The sequence below is a fragment of the Schistocerca piceifrons genome, chromosome 10 (assembly GCF_021461385.2).
Source record: "Schistocerca piceifrons isolate TAMUIC-IGC-003096 chromosome 10, iqSchPice1.1, whole genome shotgun sequence".
NCBI lineage: Eukaryota > Metazoa > Arthropoda > Insecta > Orthoptera > Acrididae > Schistocerca > Schistocerca piceifrons.
In genome coordinates, this window is record NC_060147.1 from 6538016 (window position 1) to 6561832 (window position 23817).

The 23817-nt window shown below is 42.8% G+C and overlaps 1 protein-coding gene across 1 annotated transcript in view; it reads left to right on the forward strand.

Moving 5' to 3' along the window:
• LOC124719019 (tyrosine-protein kinase Fer-like) overlaps positions 1–23817 on the forward strand; it is a 687090-nt gene that overhangs the window by 591561 nt on the left and 71712 nt on the right. The window contains exon 9 of the mRNA XM_047244689.1: positions 4396–4605. Within this exon, the coding sequence (XP_047100645.1) occupies positions 4396–4605 (210 nt within the window). The remainder of the gene's footprint in view (positions 1–4395; positions 4606–23817) is intronic.

A 23817-nucleotide genomic window follows, 5' to 3' on the forward strand; every position in this document is an offset into this window, starting at 1 on the left:
CTCACAAGTGAACCTCCCCATCGCACCCCCCTCAGATTAAGTTACAAGTTGGCACAGTTGATAGACCTTGAAAAACTGAAAACAGATCAATCGAGAAAAGAGGAAGAAGTTGTGTGGAACTATGAAAAAAATAAGCAAAATATACAAAGTGAGTAGTCCATGCGCAAGATAGGCAACGTCAAGGATAGTGTGAGCTCAGGAGTGGCGTAGTCCCGTGGTTAGCGTGAGCAGCTGCGGAACTAGAGGTCCTTGGTTCAAGTACGTGAGCAGCTGCTGAACGAGAGGTCCTTGGTTCAAGTCTTCCTTCGTGTGAAAAGTTTACTTTCATAACCCTAAATATATGCAATATTTTTCTAATTTTCTTTGGAGAGCATTCCATAATCCGCCTCGCAGCTGGATTATCGATGACATGAGAAGACAACCATAGCACCTCTTCCCAGTTCCTTTTTTTAATGAGATTGAACAAACAACGGAAACAACACAGCAACGAGAAGACAGTCATCGAGAAATTCGCAGCGGACTATAGTATGGAGCATCCTTTGTCGTAACCGGACGACTTGCTATTATTCTGTTTATGTAGCCGAAGAGGAACGGCCTTCCTTTTATCCATTTGTATAAACATAAAATAAAATAAAAATAAAAATAAAGCAGAAAAACAAATCTTCCAAAATCCCTTTTCCTTTTTTTTGTTAAAAAAAGTAGCTAGGATATCTGGCTAAAAAAAAATGTCCATTTGTGTTACGTACGTATTTTGTTGTTTTAGTTAGTGTAGAAAAAAAAGTGGTTAAGGCGAAATAAAAGAAAAAGCGAAAAAGAAGCTGTTCGGCTGCTAAGCAAAAGGTTCTGAGTTCAAACCTTGTTAGGTGCTAATATTTTCTTTATTTAAAAACAATATCGAAGTGTCTTACTTCATGAATTTTATTAAAAAAAAAAAGTATTCCCTCGAGTGAAAAGTTTAATTTTTTATGTTTTCATCCACAAGAAAACCTAAATCGGGCAAGGTAGAAGAATCTTTTTACTCATTCGCCAAGTGTACAAGTTAGGTGGGTCGACAACATATTCCTGTCTTGTGACGCACATGCCGTCACCAGTGTCGTGTAGAATATATCAGACGCGTCTTCCTGTGGAAGAATCGGTTGACCTATGACCTTGCGATCAAATGTTTTCGGTTCCCATTGTAGAGGCACGTCCTTTCCTCTACTAATCGCACGATTTTGCGGTGCGGTCGCAAAACACAGACACTACACTTATTACAGCGAACAGAGACGTCAGTGAACGATCGGACAGATCATAACTTTGCGAAAATAAAGAAAGTAAACTTTTCACTCGAGGGAAGACTTGAACCAAGGACCTCTTGTTCCACAGCAGCTCACGCTAACCACAGGACCACGTCACTCCTGAGCTCACACTATCCCTGATGTTGCCTATGTTTCGCATGGACTACTCAGTTTGTATATTTTTCTTATTTTTTTTTTCATAGTTCCACACAACTTCTTCCTGTTTTCTCGATTGATCTGTGTTCAGTTTTTCAAGACCTATCCACTGTGCCAACTTATAACTAAATCTGAGGGTGGTGCGATGTGGAGGTTCCTTTGTCAGTTACAAATTGTCAGCACTAAAAGTGCGCGTCATTTACGACGGCGGCCGAGTTTAGGTTCGTTCTGCGCATCTGACGTCACAAAACACAGTCAGCCAATGAACAGAGAACGACGTTGCCAGAGCTCGACTGCAGTGCAGAGCACGGACGAGTGTCTTCAGTTTTAGAAACGTTCAGTCGTAAATAAAGTAACTGAATAAAAGCAATGTCTTGATAGCAAACTTTGTTTTATAGAAAGTTTGGAAAAATCATTCTTTATACCACTTGCTTCATATTCTATTAATTAATTAAACCAAACAAGCAATAAGACTCCTAATTCAGGCGATAGCAAGGAAAGGTGTTTGTATCAATTTCACGAACTGCTTTTTCGCAATAAAGAACAGCGGTAATTGTTTATTTCCTATTGTACTTCGACGAAGTGTGAGTAATTCATAGTCATACCAAGTGTTTGTCAGGATTTTGCTTGACCTGTTAGAATCCTTATGGAGTTACATTGCAGGACGAGTTGCATTAGCGTAATGGTTAAGGCGTTGAGTTAGTAAGTAAAAGGTAAAGAGTACAAACCTTGTGCGGTGTTAAATATTTTCTTTATTTAAAAACAATATCGAAGTGTCTTACTTCACGAATTTTATTCATTTGAATGCAATTTTTTGAAATTTCTAGTGCTTTGTCTCTTCATTAAGCCTTTCGCTGATGCAGACACGTGCTCCCCACATTCTGCGCTGTGCGCGATTTTGTCATCACTGCACTGCTCGCCTGTGCAGACACATCGTGTTCCCACTGCTTTGACACACTTATCATTCGATTTCACAAAAACTATTTGGCCCAAAAATTAGATTTTTACACATCTCTTGACAGATAGCTTCCCCCCATAATTGACTTAATTTTGTTTCGATGTTCAACCAGTTACTGTGCAGCATTAAATGTAGTAAACCATTGCACGAAATTTTGAAGAGTTTGCAGAGGTAAAAGTCCATAGCGTATACTTTCCGTATGGTCGATTTTAGTTGCCACAATGTTGAGTATGAAATGTGGACAAGATACCTAAATGTACAGTATAACAATATCTCATTTAATTTAAGTACCACATAGGTGTCGTATGTAATATTGAGAAATATTCCGTCTTTCGCGACTGTAATAAAAGTTTTATTTACACCGGGCGCGTTTGGCTTTATTTTAAAGCACTTCAATCAATGAAAGGTATGCCACATACACAATGGTACTCATGTTCTCTATCTTGTTTTTGTTCCACAGTCGCAGTTTTACCAATGGTATTGAAATATACTCCTCTTCTGCAACTGTAATAAGCGACTTATTTAGACCAGACGCGTTTCTCTCTTTTGAAGCATCTTCAGTGGACAGTATTTTGTCTCCTCCATTGCCAAGTCACCTTTCGTAGTTTTGTGCTGCGGTAACACAATATTCAACGTTTGTGTCGGCTGATCAGTATTTTAGCAAATAAATGCTGTTTGTGTGTGCCACACACAAAAATTACATTTGACGTAGGTCAGAGCACTTCACTGATAGACGGTATATTCAAGTCGTAAGGTTTTTGTAAGTCCACAGTTTTGTTTAATGTATTTTGTCTACTTCCTTTTGATTGATTAAAGTGCTTTAAAATGAAGCCAAACGTGCCCAATGTAAATAAAAGTTTTGCTACAGTCGTGAAAGACGGAATATTTCTCAATATTACATACGACACCTATGTGGTACTTAAATTAAATGAGATATTGTTATAGAGTAAATTTTGTGTGAAATTTAGGTGTCTTGTCCACATTTCATTCTCAACATTGTGGCAACTAAAATCGACCATACGGAAAGTGTGGCGTCACCTCCAGACACCACACTTGCTAGGTGGTAGCCTTTAAATCGGCCGCGGTCCGTTAGTATACGTCGGACCCGCGTGTCGACACTGTCAGTGATTGCAGACCGAGCGCCGCCACACGGCAGGTCTAGAGAGACTTCCTAGCACTCGCCCCAGTTGTACAGCCGACTTTGCTAGCGATGGTTCACTGACAAATTACGCTCTCATTTGCCGAGACGATAGTTAGGATAGCCTTCAGCTTCGTCATTTGCTACGACCTAGGAAGGCGCCATTATCATTTGCTATTTATCTTGTGATGCATGTACCGTCAGATCGATGTTCACCAATTATGGATTAAAGTTAAGTATTCCAGAAGCTACGTACCTTTTTTGCTAGTATAATTACTTTACCTGTTCCAGACCTCACGCCAGCCTGCGTGAGCTTAAACGCGTGCCTTTCGGCTTCCTCTCATAGTGGCTTGGGTGTCTTGCCAAGTCACAACAGAAAGTGTACTCTATGGACTTCTACCTCTGCAAACTCTTCAAAATTTCGTGCAATGGTTTACTATATTTAATGCTGCATAATAACTGCGTTGAACATCGAAAACAAAATTAAGTCATTTGTGGGGGGAAGGTATCAGTCAAGAAGATGTGTAAAAATCTAATTTTTGGGCCAAATAGTTTTTGTGTCAGCACAGGCGAGCAGTGGAGTGATAAAATCGCGCACAGCGTGGAGTGCGAGGAGCACGTCTCTGTAGCAGCGAAAGGGTTAATGCGGCCACGGTGGCTTTACTTCATGAACTGCGCGCTCCCCCATAAACGTTAAGCTTCTCTTGGCGCGTACAACTGGCAACGCAGCAGTCTCCCGCGTCTGGGCGGGCATGCGCGAGCCGCCAAGATAAAAGAATTGAACTATAGTCATAATCGGTGAACTAGCCGAGAGTGTCGCGCCTATAGCTACGACAGCAGACTACACGTGGACCGTCGTGTTGCAGCTGGTGCCGAGCACGCAGCCGGGCGGCCGGCCGCTGCAGGAGGAGGAGTGGTTCCACGGGGTGCTGCCGCGCGACGAGGTGGTGCGCCTGCTGACGCACGAGGGCGACTTCCTGGTGCGGGAGACGGTCCGCCACGAGGAGAGCCAGGTGGTGCTCTCCGTCTGCTGGGCCGGCCACCACAAGCACTTCATCGTGCAGACCACCGCCGACGTGCGTGCGCCTACTCTACACTGTCTCACGGCCTACTCCTGTCCCACGGCTGTCAATTCAGTTACACCTCATTTTATTATTTGCAGGGGGGGATGGGGGGGATTTCCCCCCCTCCCCCCCCCCCCCCCCCCTCTGCATCAGACCGTCCCCTCCACTGGTTTTAGTTTATGCATCCCAACCTGGGATGTTTATTTCCCAAGCACTCGAGTAAAACTTTACATATAATTTAAATTTGTGGAGCCGAACACTGAAAGTTTACTATTAATACTATTAATATGTATGCTTATTGATTTTGAAAAAGTGTTATGTAGTAATCTGATTTGATCCATTATAAATGGTTTTTGAAAGCCTGCGACTGTACATACAATACGTTTGTTTATAAATAAATAAATCTTCTACTACCAGTCACGATTTTTCTTTATTTTACTATTCGCACGGCGCGTTTCGAGAAATAATTCCCATTTTCAAGTGCGTTTTTCTGATGTGTCAGTTGAAAATGGGAATTATTTCTCGAAACACGTCGTGCGAATAGTAAAATAAAGAAAAATCGTGACTGGTAGCAGAAGATTTATTTATTTATAAACAAACCTATTATGTAGTAGGTAAGCATTTCAAAACATTTAAAACTAAATGACAAGACGACGCACGCGACATTTCCGTAGCATGCCACAATGTCGCAAGACGTCGCCCCAGCGTAAACGAGGCTTCAGAGCCGGGTCTGTATTGTATGGTGGATGTGATGTGTTGCGTACGAAACTAAAACCTGTAATCAGATCCAAACGTCGTGGAAAACTGTGAAGAGGTGTCATCCTGCAGCAAGATAACGCTCGCCCACATTCTGCCAAACGGACAGCCGACGCAATAAAGGAGCTGAGATTCGAGGTGCTGGAACATCCACCATACAGTCCAGACGTGGCTCCAAGCGATTTTCGCATGTTTGCACCCTTAACGGAAGCACTAGAGGGAAAAAGGTAAGATATGAACGTGATGAAGACGTCATTGCTGCGGTGCAAAATTGGTTACAGATGCAGCCGATAAACGTATTTTCTGATGAAATAAAAAACTCGTAAAACGTCGGGAAAACTGCATTGAAGTGCTGGAGGTTACGTAGAAAAATAACGCATGTTTGAGTTTTCTATCATCAGAATAAGTACAGCTTTTCAGAAATGTGCCTTTACTTTTTGAATTCCCCTCGTATACCTGTATGTAGATGATTTTGTAAATAAGCTTTACCTATAATGTACTTTTAAAGATATAACAAGGGATGGCTTTTCTGATAGTGCATACGCGTGAATAATGAGTTTCGGCATTAACATCTATTTATAAATAACTGATTAACCATGGGTAACGCCACGGTCCAAGCAAGTAACATATATGATTATACTAACCCCCTAAGACATCCCCCCCACTGGTAAAAGCACAAATCGCACACTAACAAAGAGATAGAGGGGCTGGCCAGTACGTAGCTCAGCTCAGTACATCCGATAGATAACACAAAACAGAACAGAAAATTTACGTTCCTAGCTTTCGGAACTTTGTTGGCTGGCTCTGAGCACTATGGGACTTAACATCTCTGGTCATCAGTCCGCTAGAACTTAGAACTACTTAAACCTAACTAACCTAAGGACATCACACACATCCATGCCCGAGGCAGGATTCGAACCTGCGACCGTAGCAGTCGCGCGGCTCGGGACTGAGCGCCTAGAACCGCGAGACCTCCGCGGCCGGCCGGAACTTTGTTCCTTCATCAGGGAGGAGAGAGGGGAGAAAAGGGAAGAAGGGAAAGTGGATTTAGTTACTCACAACGGAGGTTATCAAGCAACAGGAAAAGGTAAACAGGGAGGGTAGCAAGGATGGAGGCATGGTTGTCAGAGGCGTAGCATTCATCTCACGCTACGTGAGGAGAACCTACGTCATAGTGACGTAACACTACGTCATCATGACGTTAATAACCCAAATCGACTACATGAGTGCGTAAATCGATCTTTGCGGTTGTACCGATAATGTCAAAGCTAAATGTAAATACATGTGTACAAACGAAGTGGCAGGAGTTATCTGTTACGCTCATCCCAGTTGAATTAATTATTAAGCTGAAATCCCAACAATTTGGGATGGTATTATGTGTTTAAGGAACATAATGAATGTCTGAACGAAGGAACCATAATGAAAGTAAAAAAAAAATTTTTTTTAGTCATTTAAGAAAAGAAAAATCCGATGAATCGTGCATAAATCGTGTGGATAGAAACGTGAAATAATTAATTATTAAGCTGCAATCCAAAGAATGTGGGATATTATTGTGTGTTTCATGTACATAGCAGGCCGGAGTGGCCGTGCGGTTTTAGGCGCTACAGTCTGGAACCGAGCGACCGCTACGGTCGCAGGTTCGAGTCCTGCCTCGGGCATGGATGTGTGTGATGTCCTTAGGTTAGTTAGCTTTAATTAGTTCTAAGTTCTAGGCGATTGATGACCTCAGAAGTTAAGTCGCATAGTGCTCAGAGCCATTTGAACCATTTCATGTACATAACGAATATCTGAATGAAGGAATCATAACCATAACGAAAGTGTCTTGCTATTTTCGTTTCTAAATCCTGTGGATAGAAACATGAAATAATTAATTAATTATTAAGCTGCAATCCAAAGACTATGAGATGTTATTGTGTGTTTCATGAACATAACGAATATCTGAATGAAGGAATCATAACCATAACGAAAGTGTTTAGCATTTTTTAGTCCGATTAATCGTGCATGAATCGTGGGTAAAAACGTGAAATGGGAGAAATTAAAGTATTTCGTATTTTTATAAAAGCCAATTAATTGTACATAATTCATATGGGCAGAAACGTTAAATTGAGAAACTGAAGTTCGAAGTAATTCCGAATGTTGCTGGAAATATTAAACCATCTAGTTCGATTCAACTTTGCCTTCATGTTGTAAATCAACTAAGAACAATGAACAATGCAGATTCAAGACGCACACAACAGTCGATGTATACAGAATGCACACAACAGTCGATAGGACAACTGGTGAAACTCATGGTGACGCGTGCGTACGTCACGTTGACGGAGGGGGCTGCTCACCTAGCGTGAAATGAATGCTACCCTTGTCAGAGGGAAGCCAAAGATATTCTACTGTTAAGTACTGTGCCAGCTTCAAACCAAAGAGGATGCATACAGAAGTAAAGAGGTATATACACTCCTGGAAATGGAAAAAAGAACACATTGACACCGGTGTGTCAGACCCACCATACTTGCTCCGGACACTGCGAGAGGGCTGTACAAGCAATGATCACACGCACGGCACAGCGGACACGCCAGGAACCGCGGTGTTGGCCGTCGAATGGCGCTAGCTGCGCAGCATTTGTGCACCGCCGCCGTCAGTGTCAGCCAGTTTGCCGTGGCATACGGAGCTCCATCGCAGTCTTTAACACTGGTAACATGCCGCGACAGCGTGGACGTGAACCGTATGTGCAGTTGACGGACTTTGAGCGAGGGCGTATAGTGGGCATGCGGGAGCGGGGTGGACGTACCGCCGAATTGCTCAACACGTGGGGCGTGAGGTCTCCACAGTACATCGATGTTGTCGCCAGTTGTCGGCGGAAGGTGCACGTGCCCGTCGACCTGGGACCGGACCGCAGCGACGCACGGATGCACGCCAAGACCGTAGGATCCTACGCAGTGCCGTAGGGGACCGCACCGCCACTTCCCAGCAAATTAGGGACGCTGTTGCTCCTGGGGTATCGGCGAGGACCATTCGCAACCGTCTCCATGAAGCTGGGCTACGGTCCCGCACACCGTTAGGCCGTGTTCCGCTCACGCCCCAACATCGTGCAGCCCGCCTCCAGTGGTGTCGCGACAGGCGTGAATGGCGGGACGAATGGAGACGTGTCGTCTTCAGCGATGAGAGTCGCTTCTGCCTTGGTGCCAATGATGGTCGTATGCGTGTTTGGCGCCGTGCAGGTGAGCGCCACAATCAGGACTGCATACGACCGAGGCACACAGGGCCAACACCCGGCATCATGGTGTGGGGAGCGATCTCCTACACCGGCCGTACACCACTGGTGATCGTCGAGGGGACACTGAACAGTGCACGGTACATCCAAACCGTCATCGAACCCATCGTTCTACCATTCCTAGATCGGCAAGGGAACTTGCTGTTCCAACAGGACAATGCACGTCCGCATGTATCCCGTGCCACCCAACGTGCTCTAGAAGGTGTAAGTCAACTACCCTGGCCAGCAAGATCTCTGGATCTGTCCCCCATTGAGCATGTTTGGGACTGGATGAAGCGTCGTCTCACGCGGTCTGCACGTCCAGCACGAACGCTGGTCCAACTGAGGCGCCAGGTGGAAATGGCATGGCAAGCCGTTCCACAGGACTACATCCAGCATCTCTACGATCGTCTCCATGGGAGAATAGCAGCCTGCATTGCTGCGAAGGGTGGATATACACTGTACTAGTGCCGACATTGTGCATGCTCTGTTGCCTGTGTCTATATGCCTGTGGTTCTGTCAGTGTGATCATGTGATGTATCTGACCCCAGGAATGTGTCAATAAAGTTTCCCCTTCCTGGGACAATGAATTCACGGTGTTCTTATTTCAATTTCCGGGAGTGTAGTATAAAGATGAACACAACTGTGTAGGATGAAAATATGCGTGAATGGCTAAAGAAGAGAGTGAAAAAGAAGAAGAAGACTGAAGAGTAAATGGGAGTGAGGTCGGTTAACGTAGGTTCAGTCCAGGGGGATGGCGGGATGAAAGGATGTGTCGGAGTGCGACTTCCCATCTCCGCAGTTCCGAGGGACTGGTGTAGGGCGGGAGAAGCCAAATGGCACGTACGTTGTAGCAGGTTCCTAGGTCCCTAGAATTATGCTGGACGGCATGCCATTCACGCATCTTTTCATCCTACGTAGTTGTGTTTATACTATATACCTCTTTACTTCTGTATGCATCCTCTTTGGTTCGAAGCTGGCACAGTACTTAACAGTAGAATATCTTTGGCTTCCCTCTGACAACCATGCCTCCATCCTTGCTACCCTCCCTGTTTTCCTTTTCCTGTTGCTTCATAACCTGGGTTGTGAGTAATTAAATCCACTTTCCCTTTTTTCCCCTCTCTCCTCCCTGATGAAGGAACGTAGTTCCGAAAGCTAGGAACGTAAATTTTCGGTTCTGTTTTGTGTCATCTATCGGCTGTACTGAGCTGAGGTAAGTACTGGCCAGCCCCTCTATCTCTTTGTTAGTATTTGTTTCACATCTTTATATGAGATTTTCCATTAATCATTTAGATTATTCAGTATTCTCATCTAAAATAATGCACTTCGTAACCTTTACGAAGTTTCCTTTTTGCTATGACAACTACGAGGTGGATCTGAAAAATTTGGTGAATGGTTTCAGAAAAGAGTTACAAACAAATCACAATCACCACTAGCTGCAACACAGATGTGGCATCACTTGTACAGCTGTCAGGAACTGTCTCGTGGAATTTCCCGGAGCACCGTTTTCGCGCACTGTCAGATATCCGGAACATTTGCGAAGCGTAAGACTTTTGGGGACTAGTTTTAGGTGGTGAAACAGAAAGAATTGTCACTGGCAAATCTGGACAATAAGGAGGGTGTCGAAGAATTGCACCTCGTGTCGGGTGAAGAAGTCGAGCTACGGGTGTCGTCGTAGAGCTCCGCCCGGGTGCAGTTCCGGCTGAACCCATCGGATGCGTTGCGGCAGCCATTTATATACTCCCTCGTAAACTTCCGTGTCGACAGTTTGACCCTCGGGTAGAATTCGTGACGGATTGAGCCCTCACTATTGAAAAAGGTGTTTGACACCATTTCGATCTTCGATTTTGCCGACCGACTTTGCTAGGGAATTGGGGAAGACATTGAACACCACGATTTTGACCGCCACTCGGCCTCTGGATCGTATTGGTAGCACCGGACCTCATCTCCTGTAATTACGGTTTCCCAAAACTGTGGATTCCGGTCACAGATTTCGATTAAATCTGCAGGCTTTCCCCTCCCAGTTCACTTCTGCTCGTCAGCTTGCACAGTGCAAACCGGGCACAAGTATTCCACCTTTCCAAATGTTTGTGAACATTAGCGCTTACACTGTCTTTGATTATCTTCAAATCCTCTGCTATCATTCTCAAAGACAGCAGTCCACCATCCCCAAGTATCAGTCACACTCGTTCGATATTCTCTGGCACTGTGCCGGTCGACAGTGGACATCATCGACACCTTCCGCTCTATCTCTGTTTAAACCCCTCAGACACACATCTTTTATGTAGTACTCAGTACTGTACACTTGCACTAACATTTTGTGAGTCTCTGTTGCTGTTTTCCTTAATTTGGAGCAAAACTCCACGTTAACACATTGCTCGATTTTGTGCTCAGTTTTGCAGTGACTAGAATTTTCGTACTGACTTCACTAGCTCAGTCAAAGTTTGCAGCACTGGTCCACTTTGATGATTTGCATGATAGGCAGCACTTGGTGACATGTGTGACATGTTTCAGTCATTATGTATGGGTACCTCATCCTGACCGGTGTGGTTTTTAACACTTGGAACTATTCATTAAACTTTTCAGATACACCTTGTATTTCTTTTTCTGTCCTCTGTCTTTCATTATATTTAACACAACATATTTTATGCCTTTAAAAGGCTTTAACATCTGTTTACTTGTTTGTTATCTTATTTTCGTAATTATGTAAAATATACAAGTTTACTTCATTCTGAAGCTCATGCAAAATGTTCTTTACAATACCAGTGAACAATTAGTACCTGCTACATATGTGTTTCTATCTCACATTATTAGATTTTGCAATATGAAAAATAATTTCAAATAAAAGCAAATATGTCTTATTACCAACAAAAATTGTTAAATTTTAGCTGCTGTGCAGTTTCTGGATATTTTTTGCGAGGTGGTGTCCATTGATAAACTTGGCACGTGTACAGAGGCGTCCAGAAAAATGTTGACATTCTTTGAGAATTAATGTCTGTGGAAGGAAAATACATATCACTGCAATTTTGCATAGCAGTGTAGTTTATTGTTTTCTCAAAAGATCTCGGTGTGCATTTTCCAACAGGTGACAGTGCAGTAGTGAATGCATTACGATTTTCCTTTGAGCAACGCAAGGCCATATTGAAGTGGTACTGGAACTACAAAAATATGATGGAGGTACAACAGTAATAGCGTAATGTCAGGGTTGCCACAAGTTCTGGAAATCAGGGAATTTCAAACATGCCAGAGAAATTAGGGAAATGTTGTTGTTGTTGTTGTTGTTGTTGTGGTCTTCAGTCCTCAGACTGGTTTGATGCAGCTCTCCATGCTACTCTATCCTGTGCAAGCTTCATCATCTCAAAGTACCTACTGCAACCTACATCCTTCTGAATCTGTTTAGTGTATTCATCTCTTGGTCTCTCTCTACGATTTTTACCCTCCACGCTGCCCTCCAATGCTAAACTTGTGATCCCTCAATGTCTCAGAACCAGTCCTACCAACCGATCCCTTCTTCTAGTCAAGTTGTGCCACAAACTTCTCTTCTCCCCAATCCTATTCAGTACCTCCTCATTAGTTATATGATCTACTCATGTAATCTTGAGCATTCTTCTGTAGCACATTTCGAAAGCTTCTATTGTCTTCTTGTACAAACTAGTTATCGTCCATGTTCCACGTCCATACATGGCAACACTCCATACAAATACTTTCAGAAACTATATATACGAAGACAGTAACTTGTTCTCGAAAGAACAGTTACTGTTGATGACCGTGCAGCTTTTCCCTGGAATAAATGATGACTGACTGAAACCCTGAGCTGTCGACAGGTGTTGTTGATATACCTCGATGTGGACAGCTGAAAATGTGTGCCCCGACCGGGACTCGAACCCGGGATCTCCTGCTTACATGGCAGACGCTCTATCCAGCTCAGCCACCGAGGACACAGATGAATAGTGCGACTGCAGGGACTTATCCCTTGCACGCTTCCCGTGAGACTCACATTCCCAACTGTCCATAATTCTACATATGTAGACACCTGTCGGCAGCTGAGGTCATCATTTATTTCAGGGAAAATCTGCACGGTCATCAACAGTAACTGTTCTTCCGAGAGCAAGTTACTGTCTTCGTATATGTAGTTAAAGGCTACCCAGCTATTGACCGTCTGTGCGAATGCACACAGGTTGCCCAAACTCTTACGGGAATCGCCAAAGCGTGCGCGAGTAATGAGTGGATGGGCAAATGTCTGTAAGGTACATTACATATGTAGAATTGTGGACAGTTGGGAATGTGAGTCTCACGAGAAGCGTGCAAGGGATAAGTCCCTGCAGTCGCGCTATTCATCTGTGTCCTCGGTGGCTCAGATGGAAGCCGGCAAGGTAGCTCAGCGTGTTCGGTCAGAGGGTTAGCAGCCCTCTGTAATAAAAAAACTGAGCTAATCGATCAACTTAAACGGATGTCTTACGACGTCCGCCCCGAGCAGATGCAACGATCAAAATCGAACAAAATAAGTTAAATAAAAAGAAAAAAAAGATGGATAGAGCGTCTGCCATGTAAGCAGGAGATCCCGGTTTCGACTCCCGGTCGGGGCACACATTTTCAGCTGTCCACATCGAGGTATATCAACAACACCTGTCGGCAGCTGAGGTTGTCAGTTAGTCATCATTTACTTTCAGAAACGACATCCTGACACTTAAATCTATACTCGATGTTAACAAATTTCTCATCTTCAGAAACGCTTTCCTTGCCATTGCCAGTCTACATTTTATATCCTCTCTACTTCGACCATCATCAGTTATTTTGCTCCCCAAATAGCAAAACTCCTTTACTACTTTAAGTGTCTCATTTCCTAATCTGATTCCCTCAGCATCACCCGACTTAATTCGACTACATTCCATTATCCTCGCTTTGCTTTTGTTGATGTTCATCTTATATCCTCCTTAGGGAAATATTGGGGAATTTTGAAAAAACCACTGGAAAATCTCAATTTTTTTGTTAGTAGGTAAAATGGTTTGCTTACTGAGGTGTCATGCATAGTTGCTGGCCGGGTGCAGGTGAGTAGATGTGCCACTTCCCTACTCCCTCATTCTTAGTGCTTCTTACACCCCCCCCACCCCCACAGCTTGCAGTCACTGCTGCCACCACTTCTTACAGCTAGCCTAGCAGCCGCCTACAAGAAGCAGGGAGGCGTGAGGAGTGGTTTGTTTGGATCTAGTTTTCATAGACTGTAGATGCAGCGGACGGAGGCAGTGGTCATGTTTACGTGCGTCTGAGTGATTGTGTGAATGTGTGTGTGCTCTCACTTTCTAACATCTACATTTACATGACTACTCTGCAATTCACATTTAAGTGCTTGGCAGAGGGTTCATCGAACCACAATCATACTATCTCCCTACCATGCCACTCCCGAACAGCGCACAGGAAAAACGAACACCTAAGCCTTTCTGTTCGAGCTCTGATTTCTCTTATGTTATTTTGACGATCATTCCTACCTTTGTAGGTTGGGCTCAACAAAATATTTTCGCATTCGGATGAGAAAGTTGATGACTGAAATTTCGCAAATAGATCTCGGCGCGACGAAAAACGTCTTTGCTTTAATGACTTCCATCCCAAGTCGCGTATCATATCTGCCACACTCTCTCCCCTATTACGTGATAATACAAAACGAGCTGCCCTTTTTTGCACCCTTTCGATGTCCTCCGTCAATCCCACCTGGTAAGGATCCCACACCGCGCAGCAATATTCTAACAGAGGACGAACGAGTGTAGTGTAAGCTGTCTCTTTAGTGGACTTGTTGCATCTTCTAAGTGTCCTGCCAATGAAACGCAACCTTTGGCTCGCCTTCCCCACAATATTATCTATGTGGTCTTTCCAACTGAAGTTGTTCGTAATGTTAACACTCAGGTACTTAGTTGAATTGACAGCCTCGAGAATTGTACTATTTATAGAGTAATCGAATTCCAGCGGATTTCTTTTGGAACTCGTGTGGATCACCTCACACTTTTCGTTATTTAGCGTCAACTGCCACCTGCCACACCGTACAGCAATCTTTTCTAAATCGCTTTGCAACTGATACTGGTCTTCGGATGACCTTACTAGACGGTAAATTACAGCGTCATCTGCGAGCAACCTAAGAGAACTGCTCAGATTGTCACCCAGGTCATTTCTATAGATCAGGAACAGCAGAGGTCCCAGGACGCTTCCCTGGGGAACACCTGATATCACTTCAGTTTTACTCGATGATTTGCCGTCTATTGCTACGAACTGCGACCTTCCTGACAGGAAATCACGAATTCAGTCGCACAACTGAGACGATACCCCATAGGCCCGCAGCTCAATTAGAAGTCGCTTGTGAGGAACGGTGTCAAAAGCTTTCCGGAAATCTAGAAATACGGAATCAACTTGAGATCCCCTGTCGATAGCGGCCATTACTTCGTGCGAATAAAGAGCCAGCTGCGTTGCACAAGAACGATGTTTTCTGAAACCGTGCTGATTGCGTATCAATAGATCGTTCCCTTCGAGGTGATTCATAATGTTTGAAAGGCTATGGCCAAAAATTTAGTTGCGAGAGTGCGATTGTCTTTTATACGTGCCCGTCTGTGGCTGAGCAATCATCTTTACAGTGAGTTGCTACCTATCCACACTAATATTGATTCTCAGAGTATTTGCACAAGTTATCTGTTGCACAACTCGATCACCGTGGTCTCATTTCGTCAACACGGCCTCGTACACACGAATAGCGGGCCACACGAGTGGATTTCTGTGACTGGCCAAAACTGCAGGCACTTTCTGCGGATGTCTGTAATGGATCGGGCCTGCCGGGCTGAAGCCCATCGGTTCCCACTAATATGCAGGCCCTGCCGTCGGATCCAGTCTCACCCATCTCCCCACAGGCCCGGTCTGTTCGTGGTTAGTCCGTTGCCTCGGGACAGGTGTGCTCTTTGGCAGGCCAGAGGCCACAGACGACGGATTTCAGGAATTGCAACTGTCTCACCACAAATACATTGCACAGTGCGGCATTTTATTTATTGTAGCACAATTTGGTACTTCAAAAATAGTTTATATATTAGAAAGTATGGATGATAAAAAGAAGAAAATTGTGGTAGTCGGTGGCAGTTTGTACGCTATGTACATATATATTTCTCAAAAGAAAAATCACACAATATCTGTAAAGTAATAGATGTAACACAGTGGGTAATAACCGACAATAACGAACATAGTAGAACCGACATTTTATTGACAGTCACTTGCAGTGTTGGATTACACATTCTTCCCCACCTTATACACTTCTTTCGAGAGGCCTACTTTTTTCTGAGGCTATTTCTGAAATCAGTGAAGGAGGTATTTTAAATCTGTCTTGCAACTCCAAGGAAATGTGTATTTTTGTCACCAAATCTGTTTCGTTTCGTTGAAATAAAATAACAACAGTGGTCTTAATGAAACATGTATAACATTTGGCTTGCTTTCTCCATCTAAAAACGGTTCATTACAAAAGATGTTAATGTTAGTACTTAAGATTTTTGCTCACATGGGGTGGAAAATACAGAAGTCCTTACATTTTTTTTTAATTTATGTCTGTACTTACCGTTGAGATCTCAAAATTTGTCAGGGAAAAATGCTAAAACTTGTCTGGAAATCAGGGAAATATCAGGGAGTTTCACTTGGGGAAACTTGTGGCGACCCCGAATGAGGGCAGAACTGAGGCACGCATAAGGAGAAGTCTGACTGACAAAATACATCAACAATTCCAGCTTCCAGCACTGCTGTGTTGCAACACTTTACTGAGTCACTTCAAAGATCTGTGAAACAGGGTGCTGCACACGAAAGCAGGATAAGCTGATCAAGTGTACAACGAATTCTGAAGGCTGCAAAGAGGGACATTTACATTCCGAGATCACTGCACGCTACGAATGAAGACGACCCAGATCGGTGGATGCAGTACTGCGAACGGTTCGAAGGTGTGCCTCGTGAGGACGAACGGTTTGCAGGGACGGATACCCGGTCTGATGGGGCACAATTCAGACTTAACACTATTATAAACTGTCACAACTGGTTGTACTGGAGTCCTGAAAATCCATACGTTTGTGAGGACAAATGTGTTAATCTACCGGGCGTCATTGCACGGTTTGATTGGCCCATTCTTCTTTGAATGTACTGTAACTGGTGAGGTGTATCTTCACATGCTGCAAACATGCTGCCATCCGAGAGGTGTTTGGAAATGAAACATTGTATGTACAAAATGACGGTGCTCTGCCTTACTACTACAGAATGTCAGCCTTTTTGTTTATTTATTTATTTTTTTTTGAGTCATCAGTTTCCTGACCGGTTGGATGTGTCCTGCCACAAATTCCTCTCCTGTGTCAACCTCTTCATCTCAGAGTAGCACTTGCAATGCATGTCCTCAATTATTTGCCAGATGAATTACAATCTCTGTCTTCATCTACAGTTTTTGCCCTCTACAGCTCCTTCTAGTACCATGGAAGTCATTCCCTAATGTCTTAACAGATGTCCTATCAACATGTCCCTCCAGCTTCTTAGTGTTTTCCACATCTTCCTTTCAGTTCTGAATTTGTACAGAACCTCCTCATTCCTTACCTCATCAGTCCACCTAATTTTCAGTATTCATCTGTAGCACCAAATCTCAAATGCTTCGAGTCTCCTCTGTTCTGGTTTTCACACAGTCCGTGTTTCACTACCGTACAATGCTTTGCTCCAAATGTATATTCTCAGAAATTTCTTCCTCAAATCGAGGAAGACTTCTCTTGGCCAGGAATGCCCTTTTTGCCATTGCTAGTCTGCTTTTGTTATCCTCCTTGCTTTGTCTGTCATTGGTTATTTTGCTGCCTAGGTGGCAGAATTTCTTAACTTCATCTACTTCGTGACCATCAATACCGATGTTAAGTTTCTCGCTGTTCTCATTTCTGTTACTTATAATTACTTTCGTCTTTCTCCGATTCACTCTCTGCCCGTATTCTGTACTCCTAAGACTGTTCATTCCATTCAGCAGGTCATGTAATTCTTCTTCACTTGTACTCAGGATAGCAATGTCATCAGCGAATCTTATCACTGGTATCCTTTCACCTTGAATTTTAACCCCACTCCCGAGCCACTCCCATCATGTAACTTTTTAATCCGAGCACTTTGTTCTTGGTTGTCCACTGTGATTGTTCCATCTTGGCTCTAGTACATATTGTTTAATACCCACCTCTCCCTGTAACTTACCTCTATTTTTCTCAGAATTTTGAACATCTTGCACCATTTTACATTGTCGATCACTTTTTCCGGGTCGCCAAATTGTATGAAAGCATCTTGATTTTTCTTTAGCATTGCTTCCGTTTCAACCGCAACATCAGATTGCCTCTCTGGTGCCTTTACCTTTCCTAAAGCCAAACTGATCATCATGTAACACCTCCTCAGTTTTCTTTTCCATTCTTCTTTATATTATTCATGTCATCAATTTGGGTACATTAACTATTAAACTGATTGTGCAATAATTCTCTCACTTGTTAGCTCTTGCTGTCTTTGGAATTGTGTGAATGATATTTTTCTGAAAGTCAGACGGTATGCCGTCAGGCTTATACATTCTACACACCGACATGAATAGTCATTTTGTTGCCACTTACCCCAATGATTTTAGAAGTTCTGGTGGAATGTTATCCATCCCTCCTGCCTCATTTGACCTTGAGTCCTCCAAAGCACTTTTAAACTCCGATTCTAATACTGGATTCCCTGTCTCTTCTAAATCGACTTTTGTTTCTTCTTCCTATCACATCAGACAAAACTTCCCCCTCATAGAGGCCTTCAGTGTACTCTTTCCACCTATCTGCTTTTAATTTCACCGAAGGTTGTTTTATGTTTCCTGTATGCCGAGTCAGTCCTTCCGACATTCATTTCTTTTCCAATTTCTTCACATTTTTCATGCAGTCATTTCAGCATAGCTTCCCTGCACTTCCTACTTATTTCATTCCTCAGTGACTTGTATTTCTGCATTCCTGAACTTCCCTGAACATTTTTGTAGTTTGTTTTCTTCATTGATCAGCTGAAGTATTTATTCTGTTACCCATGGTTTCTTCCAGTTACCTTCTTTGTACCTATGTTTTTCTTTCCAACTTCTGAGATCGACCTTTTTAGAGGTCCTTATTACTGTATTTATAGGCTTAGACAACTTCAAGCATATCTCATCATTCCTTAATACTTCTGTATCCCACTTCGTTGCATATTGATTCTTCCCGACTAATCTCTTAAACTTCAGCATACTCTTCATCGCTAATGAATCGTAATCTGAGTCTATATCTGCTCCCGGGTACGCCTTACAATCCAGTATCTGATTTTGGAATCTCTGTCTGACCATGATGTAGTCTAACTGAAATCTTCACATATCATCTGGCCCTTTACAAGATAAGTGATTCTTGAACAGAGTACTCACTATTACTAACTGACATTTAATACAAAACTCAATTAGTCTTTCTCCTCCCTCATTCCTTGTCCCAAGCCCATATTCTCCTGTAACCTTTTCTTCTACTCCTGCATTCCAGACCCCCATGACTATTAGATTTTCATCTTCATTCTCATATATTATCTTAATCTCTTCAGCTTGTGACATCGGCATGTACACCTGGTTTTCATTTGCTGTCAATTCTGATAAGAACAACCCTGTCACTGAATTGTTCAGAGTAACACACTCTCTGCTCTCCGTTCCTATTGATAATGAATCCTACTCCCATTATACCATTTTCTGCTGATGTTGACATTACCCATACTCATTTGACCAAAAATCCTTGTCTTCTTTCCGTTTCACTTCAAAGCCCCCTACTATATCTAGATTGAGTCTTTGCATTTCCCTTTTCAGATTTTCTAGCTTCCCTACCATGTCCGAGCTTCTGACATTCCACGCCCCAACTTGTTGGCCATTATCCTTTTGTCGGTTGTTCCATGTTTTTCTCACGGTCACCTCCACCTTGCCAGCCCCCCCACCCCTCCCAGAGTGGTGGACTATTCTGGAATCATTTGCCAATGGCACTTTTTCAATTATAGGCCACATGTCCTGTTATACGTTACGTGTCTTTAATGCGGTCGTTTCCATTGCCCTCTGCATCGTAATGCTGATGATCGTTGCTGATTCTTCTGCCTTTAGGAGCAGTTTCCCACCCCGAGGTCAAAGAGTGCCGTGAACCTCTCTCCACTCCTCCACCCTCGATGACAAGACTGCTGGCAGAGTGAGGTTCACTTCTTATGCCTGAAGTCTTTGGCTGCAAATGCTGATTATTAATCAAAATTTTGGCAGTGACTGGTTTCGAACCGGGGACTGAAGACATTTTGATTACTAATCAAAGACACTACCCATAGATCACAGGTGCATCAGAGCCTAGTTGAGTGAAAATCTACCTGGATGATGGATAGTTCAAAGAGGTTCTGTTTAGTACCCACCACGGTCTCCAGACATTACTGCCCTTGACTTCCATCTATGGGGGACCTCAAAAAATAAAGTTTCTCAACAGAAGCCAGTTACACTGAACAAACTACGAGAGACCATTGAGGCATCCTGTGCTACTATTACACTAGCAGGACTGACAGCAGTATCGGCTTTGTTTAGCTGCTTATGGGGATCACTTTGAACACACAAAACAACCTTCCTCCTGTGCAAGAACTGTAACAATATGTCATTTTGTTCCATTAATATTGACTATCAAAGAGCGTCTAAATTTTCTGGACCCATCTGTATTTGCACATGACACATTTTTTTCATTTCTTTTGTTTTTGTGTGCTTGCGACAGTGGGGTGTGTGTGTGTTCTTGAAAATGTGCACACATTCGAAACTGGGCACTAGTGCATACTAAAATACTTACTTAAAGTATTAGTCTGGTGGAAATGAGGTTGTTCTTTGGACATGTTTTAACTTTGTAGTGAAATATGCTCACTATTTTTATATACTTGAATTTAGCATATTTTGTGACAGTACTCACTTTTCTGTGGCTTGTTTATAAGATGATATTTGACTTTTCTGTGTTGGCTTCCGTTGTCTAGCGAAAGTATGATTCCACAATGCTGTTTCATCGGCTGCAGAAATGACCTGGTTCAATGTGTTTGCCTCATTTTTGGTGCTTCAGATACCATTTCTTTGAATGTGGTTCCTTCTTGATGTTTATATAAAAAAGTAGTAACATAATTCATTTTTCCTGTTCACTAGCAAATTATTATAACGGCGACCTGCACATTGTTCCACCGTCACACACACCGAGAGTTCACTGCCGACTGACTACGGTCAAAGACGACTCCAGCGTCAAAGACATTTCACACAACACACTAGCTTCCAGTCTCTTTGATATTCTTCGTCACATCTACTAATATTAATCAATATGCTGTCACTCTCAAACATATAAGCAAATTAGCATAAAATAAGGCAAATTACAATTCACAAAAAAAAAAAATATTCTGACAAAAATATAAGAAAACATTTACAACCTCCCTCATTAGATTTGGTATCGACAAATCCGGTAGAAAATAACATATCTCCCAGATCCATTACAGTAGTATAATGAAACTGTGACTCTCAAACAGCTTAGTGTATGTGAATTTGTTTTATATTGTGCAAGGGGCAGTTGGTGGTAGCAGTTTCTTAGTATAGCTGAAGTCCCATACAAAAGTATAAGAAACTATCCTAGGTTTTGGCACAGTTAGTTCCTTCCTTGGCAAGGAAACAGGGATAGGTTGGGGAAGGTTGGAAAAGAAGGGCAGGTCCCTGCTATTCTAGGACAAGGGGGATGCACTTGCAGACACCTTTTTAAGGATCTTGGAATTCTTACACTCACTTTTCAGTAAATTTACTCTTTAATGTTTTTCGTTGCTGCCAATAAAATTAGTTTCAGATGAACTGTGATTTGCAAAGTCACAATACAAGAAGAAAATTAATTTTAATGTTGACTTCACAGGCAAGGTATGTACTCTGATGGAAAGATCTTCAACAGGCAAGTCTTAACATAAATGAAGAAATTGTGACCCCTAGCCAGTTCATAAAAAAATTAAAAAGTGCACCACACTAGCCACTCCTTCTACAGATTATCTGAATATTTGCATTCGGAATTGTAAAGTTGCATTAGCTGCATGGCAAGTAACAGTGTTTGATATAAAGCTGTATGATGAGTAATAATATTCCATAAATAAGACTCAATATTTACAGATGTACAAAACGTTTTCTATGAAAAATATGATTGCAATTTAGTAAATCCTTAGCTGCTACTACTACCAGATAAACAGCAGTTGCACATGGGGTAATGAAAAGGCATGGCCAAGCTTTCAGAAAACATTCTTCACATGGTAGAGGAAGAAAATATATTATGGGGACATGGGTCTGAAAATGCTCTATTTCCATGTTAGAGTTCATTTTCTACTTCTCTCAATAATCATGTTAATGATGGGAAACTCACAAAAACAGAACAGACAGAATATTCTGTAAGAAATTTTTCTTTTAAACCAGGCTGAAGAACATTAGGCCCTAACAAACAGTCACCAACAATGCCAGCCCAAACGTTGACAGAAAATCTTTGTTGATGACGTGATCTTCCAAGTTACTTCAGCATGTCAGTGATCCTGTATGATGGTGATTTGATGTGTGTATCCTTGCTAATAGAGGGCATTTTGGACAATTCATTTAGGGAAGGCTTTCATACTGTAATAAAGAGGGTATTTTGAACATTTCGTGTAAAAAATGTTTCATGTAATGCTGGTACATTCTGTTTCTGTGTATTTCCCATAATTAATGTGATTTTGAAGAGCTGTAGAAACTGAACTCTAGCATGGAAATAAAGCATTTCTGCATCTGCATCCATGTAACATACACACATCAAAAAAAGTTTTGCATCACCTCAGTTTCAAGAGTTCCGGAACCTGTACAGAAAATTGGAATAGCGATCAACTTAAACATCATTCCACCCTTTTTATTGCTAATGAAAACCAGTTGTACCACCATACAGCAAGACCTTCAGAGATGGTGGTCCAGATTGCTGTACACACCGGTACCTCTAATACTCAGGAGCACGTCCTCTTGAATTGATGCATGCCTGTATTGATTTTGATTTGATTTGATTTTAACAGGAGAGCTAAAACAGCTTAGGTCCAACCCACCACTACCTGTGCCGAAACTAGGTTTATTGTGCGGTATCGCTCCCCGTATATCTAGTAAAGCCAACCAGTGCCCTTAAATAGTGCAAGGAGTCCCTCTACCAGTTTTTTGTTAGACACAATTTCTTCAGGTCTAGTTGTCCCGAAGATTCTGTATCTTTTACTCTCCAATGCCATGCATTCAAAGATTAGGTGTGATGCGGTTTCTTCACCCTCATCACAGATCCTACATTTAGGGTCCTCTTCCATTGTACCCATTGTGTGTAGGTGTTTTTTGAAGTTACCATGGCCGGTCATCAGTCCAGTCATGAGTTTGATCTCTTTCCTGTTCAATCCCAGGATTACAGAGCTTCTTTTAAAACATGGCTTGGGCATCATTACCTTACCATGTTTTTGTTTACAGACCTCGGTCCAATATCCTACTTGCTGTTTCCTCAGCCAGTTCTGTAGTTCTAATTTGATCATAGCCTCGGTGATTGTCAAGACAGGTTCCGGTCCAATAAATGGTGTTGTTGCCCCCATCCTAGCCAATCTATCAGCTTGTTCATTGCCACAGATCCATGAGTGGCCAGGGACCCACACTACGTACACCCTACTGTTTCCCCTGAGCTCCACCAGAGCCCTGTGGCAAACTGCAACAATCTTAGATCTTGTTGCAGGAGCTGCCAATGATTTGAGGGCTGCCTGGCTGTCTGAATAGATGTAGATGCTACAATCATTGTAGCACCTACTCATATTCTCCTCCACACATGCCCCGATTGCAGTAATTTCGGCATGGAATACAGAGGCCAGTTTCCCTAGAGAGATGCTGCTCTCCAGTCTCGACTGAACCCCGTACAACCCTGCCCCAATGCCTCGATCTGTTTTCGACCCATCGGTGAACCACACGATGTCCCCCATACAGTGTCGAACTGTTTTCTTCCACCGCTCCCTACTTCCAATTATTATGTTGTAAGGATTGTCAAAGCAGTTAGGAGTTATTATATAGTCAGTGGGCATTTTCCCAGACATATCTATATTTACCTCACTCACTATGTTAGTGTGTGATTCTGGATATCCGAATGAGACCCAGTTTTGGCCAGTTTTAAGTCTGTGTGCCCCAGCTGCTGCCT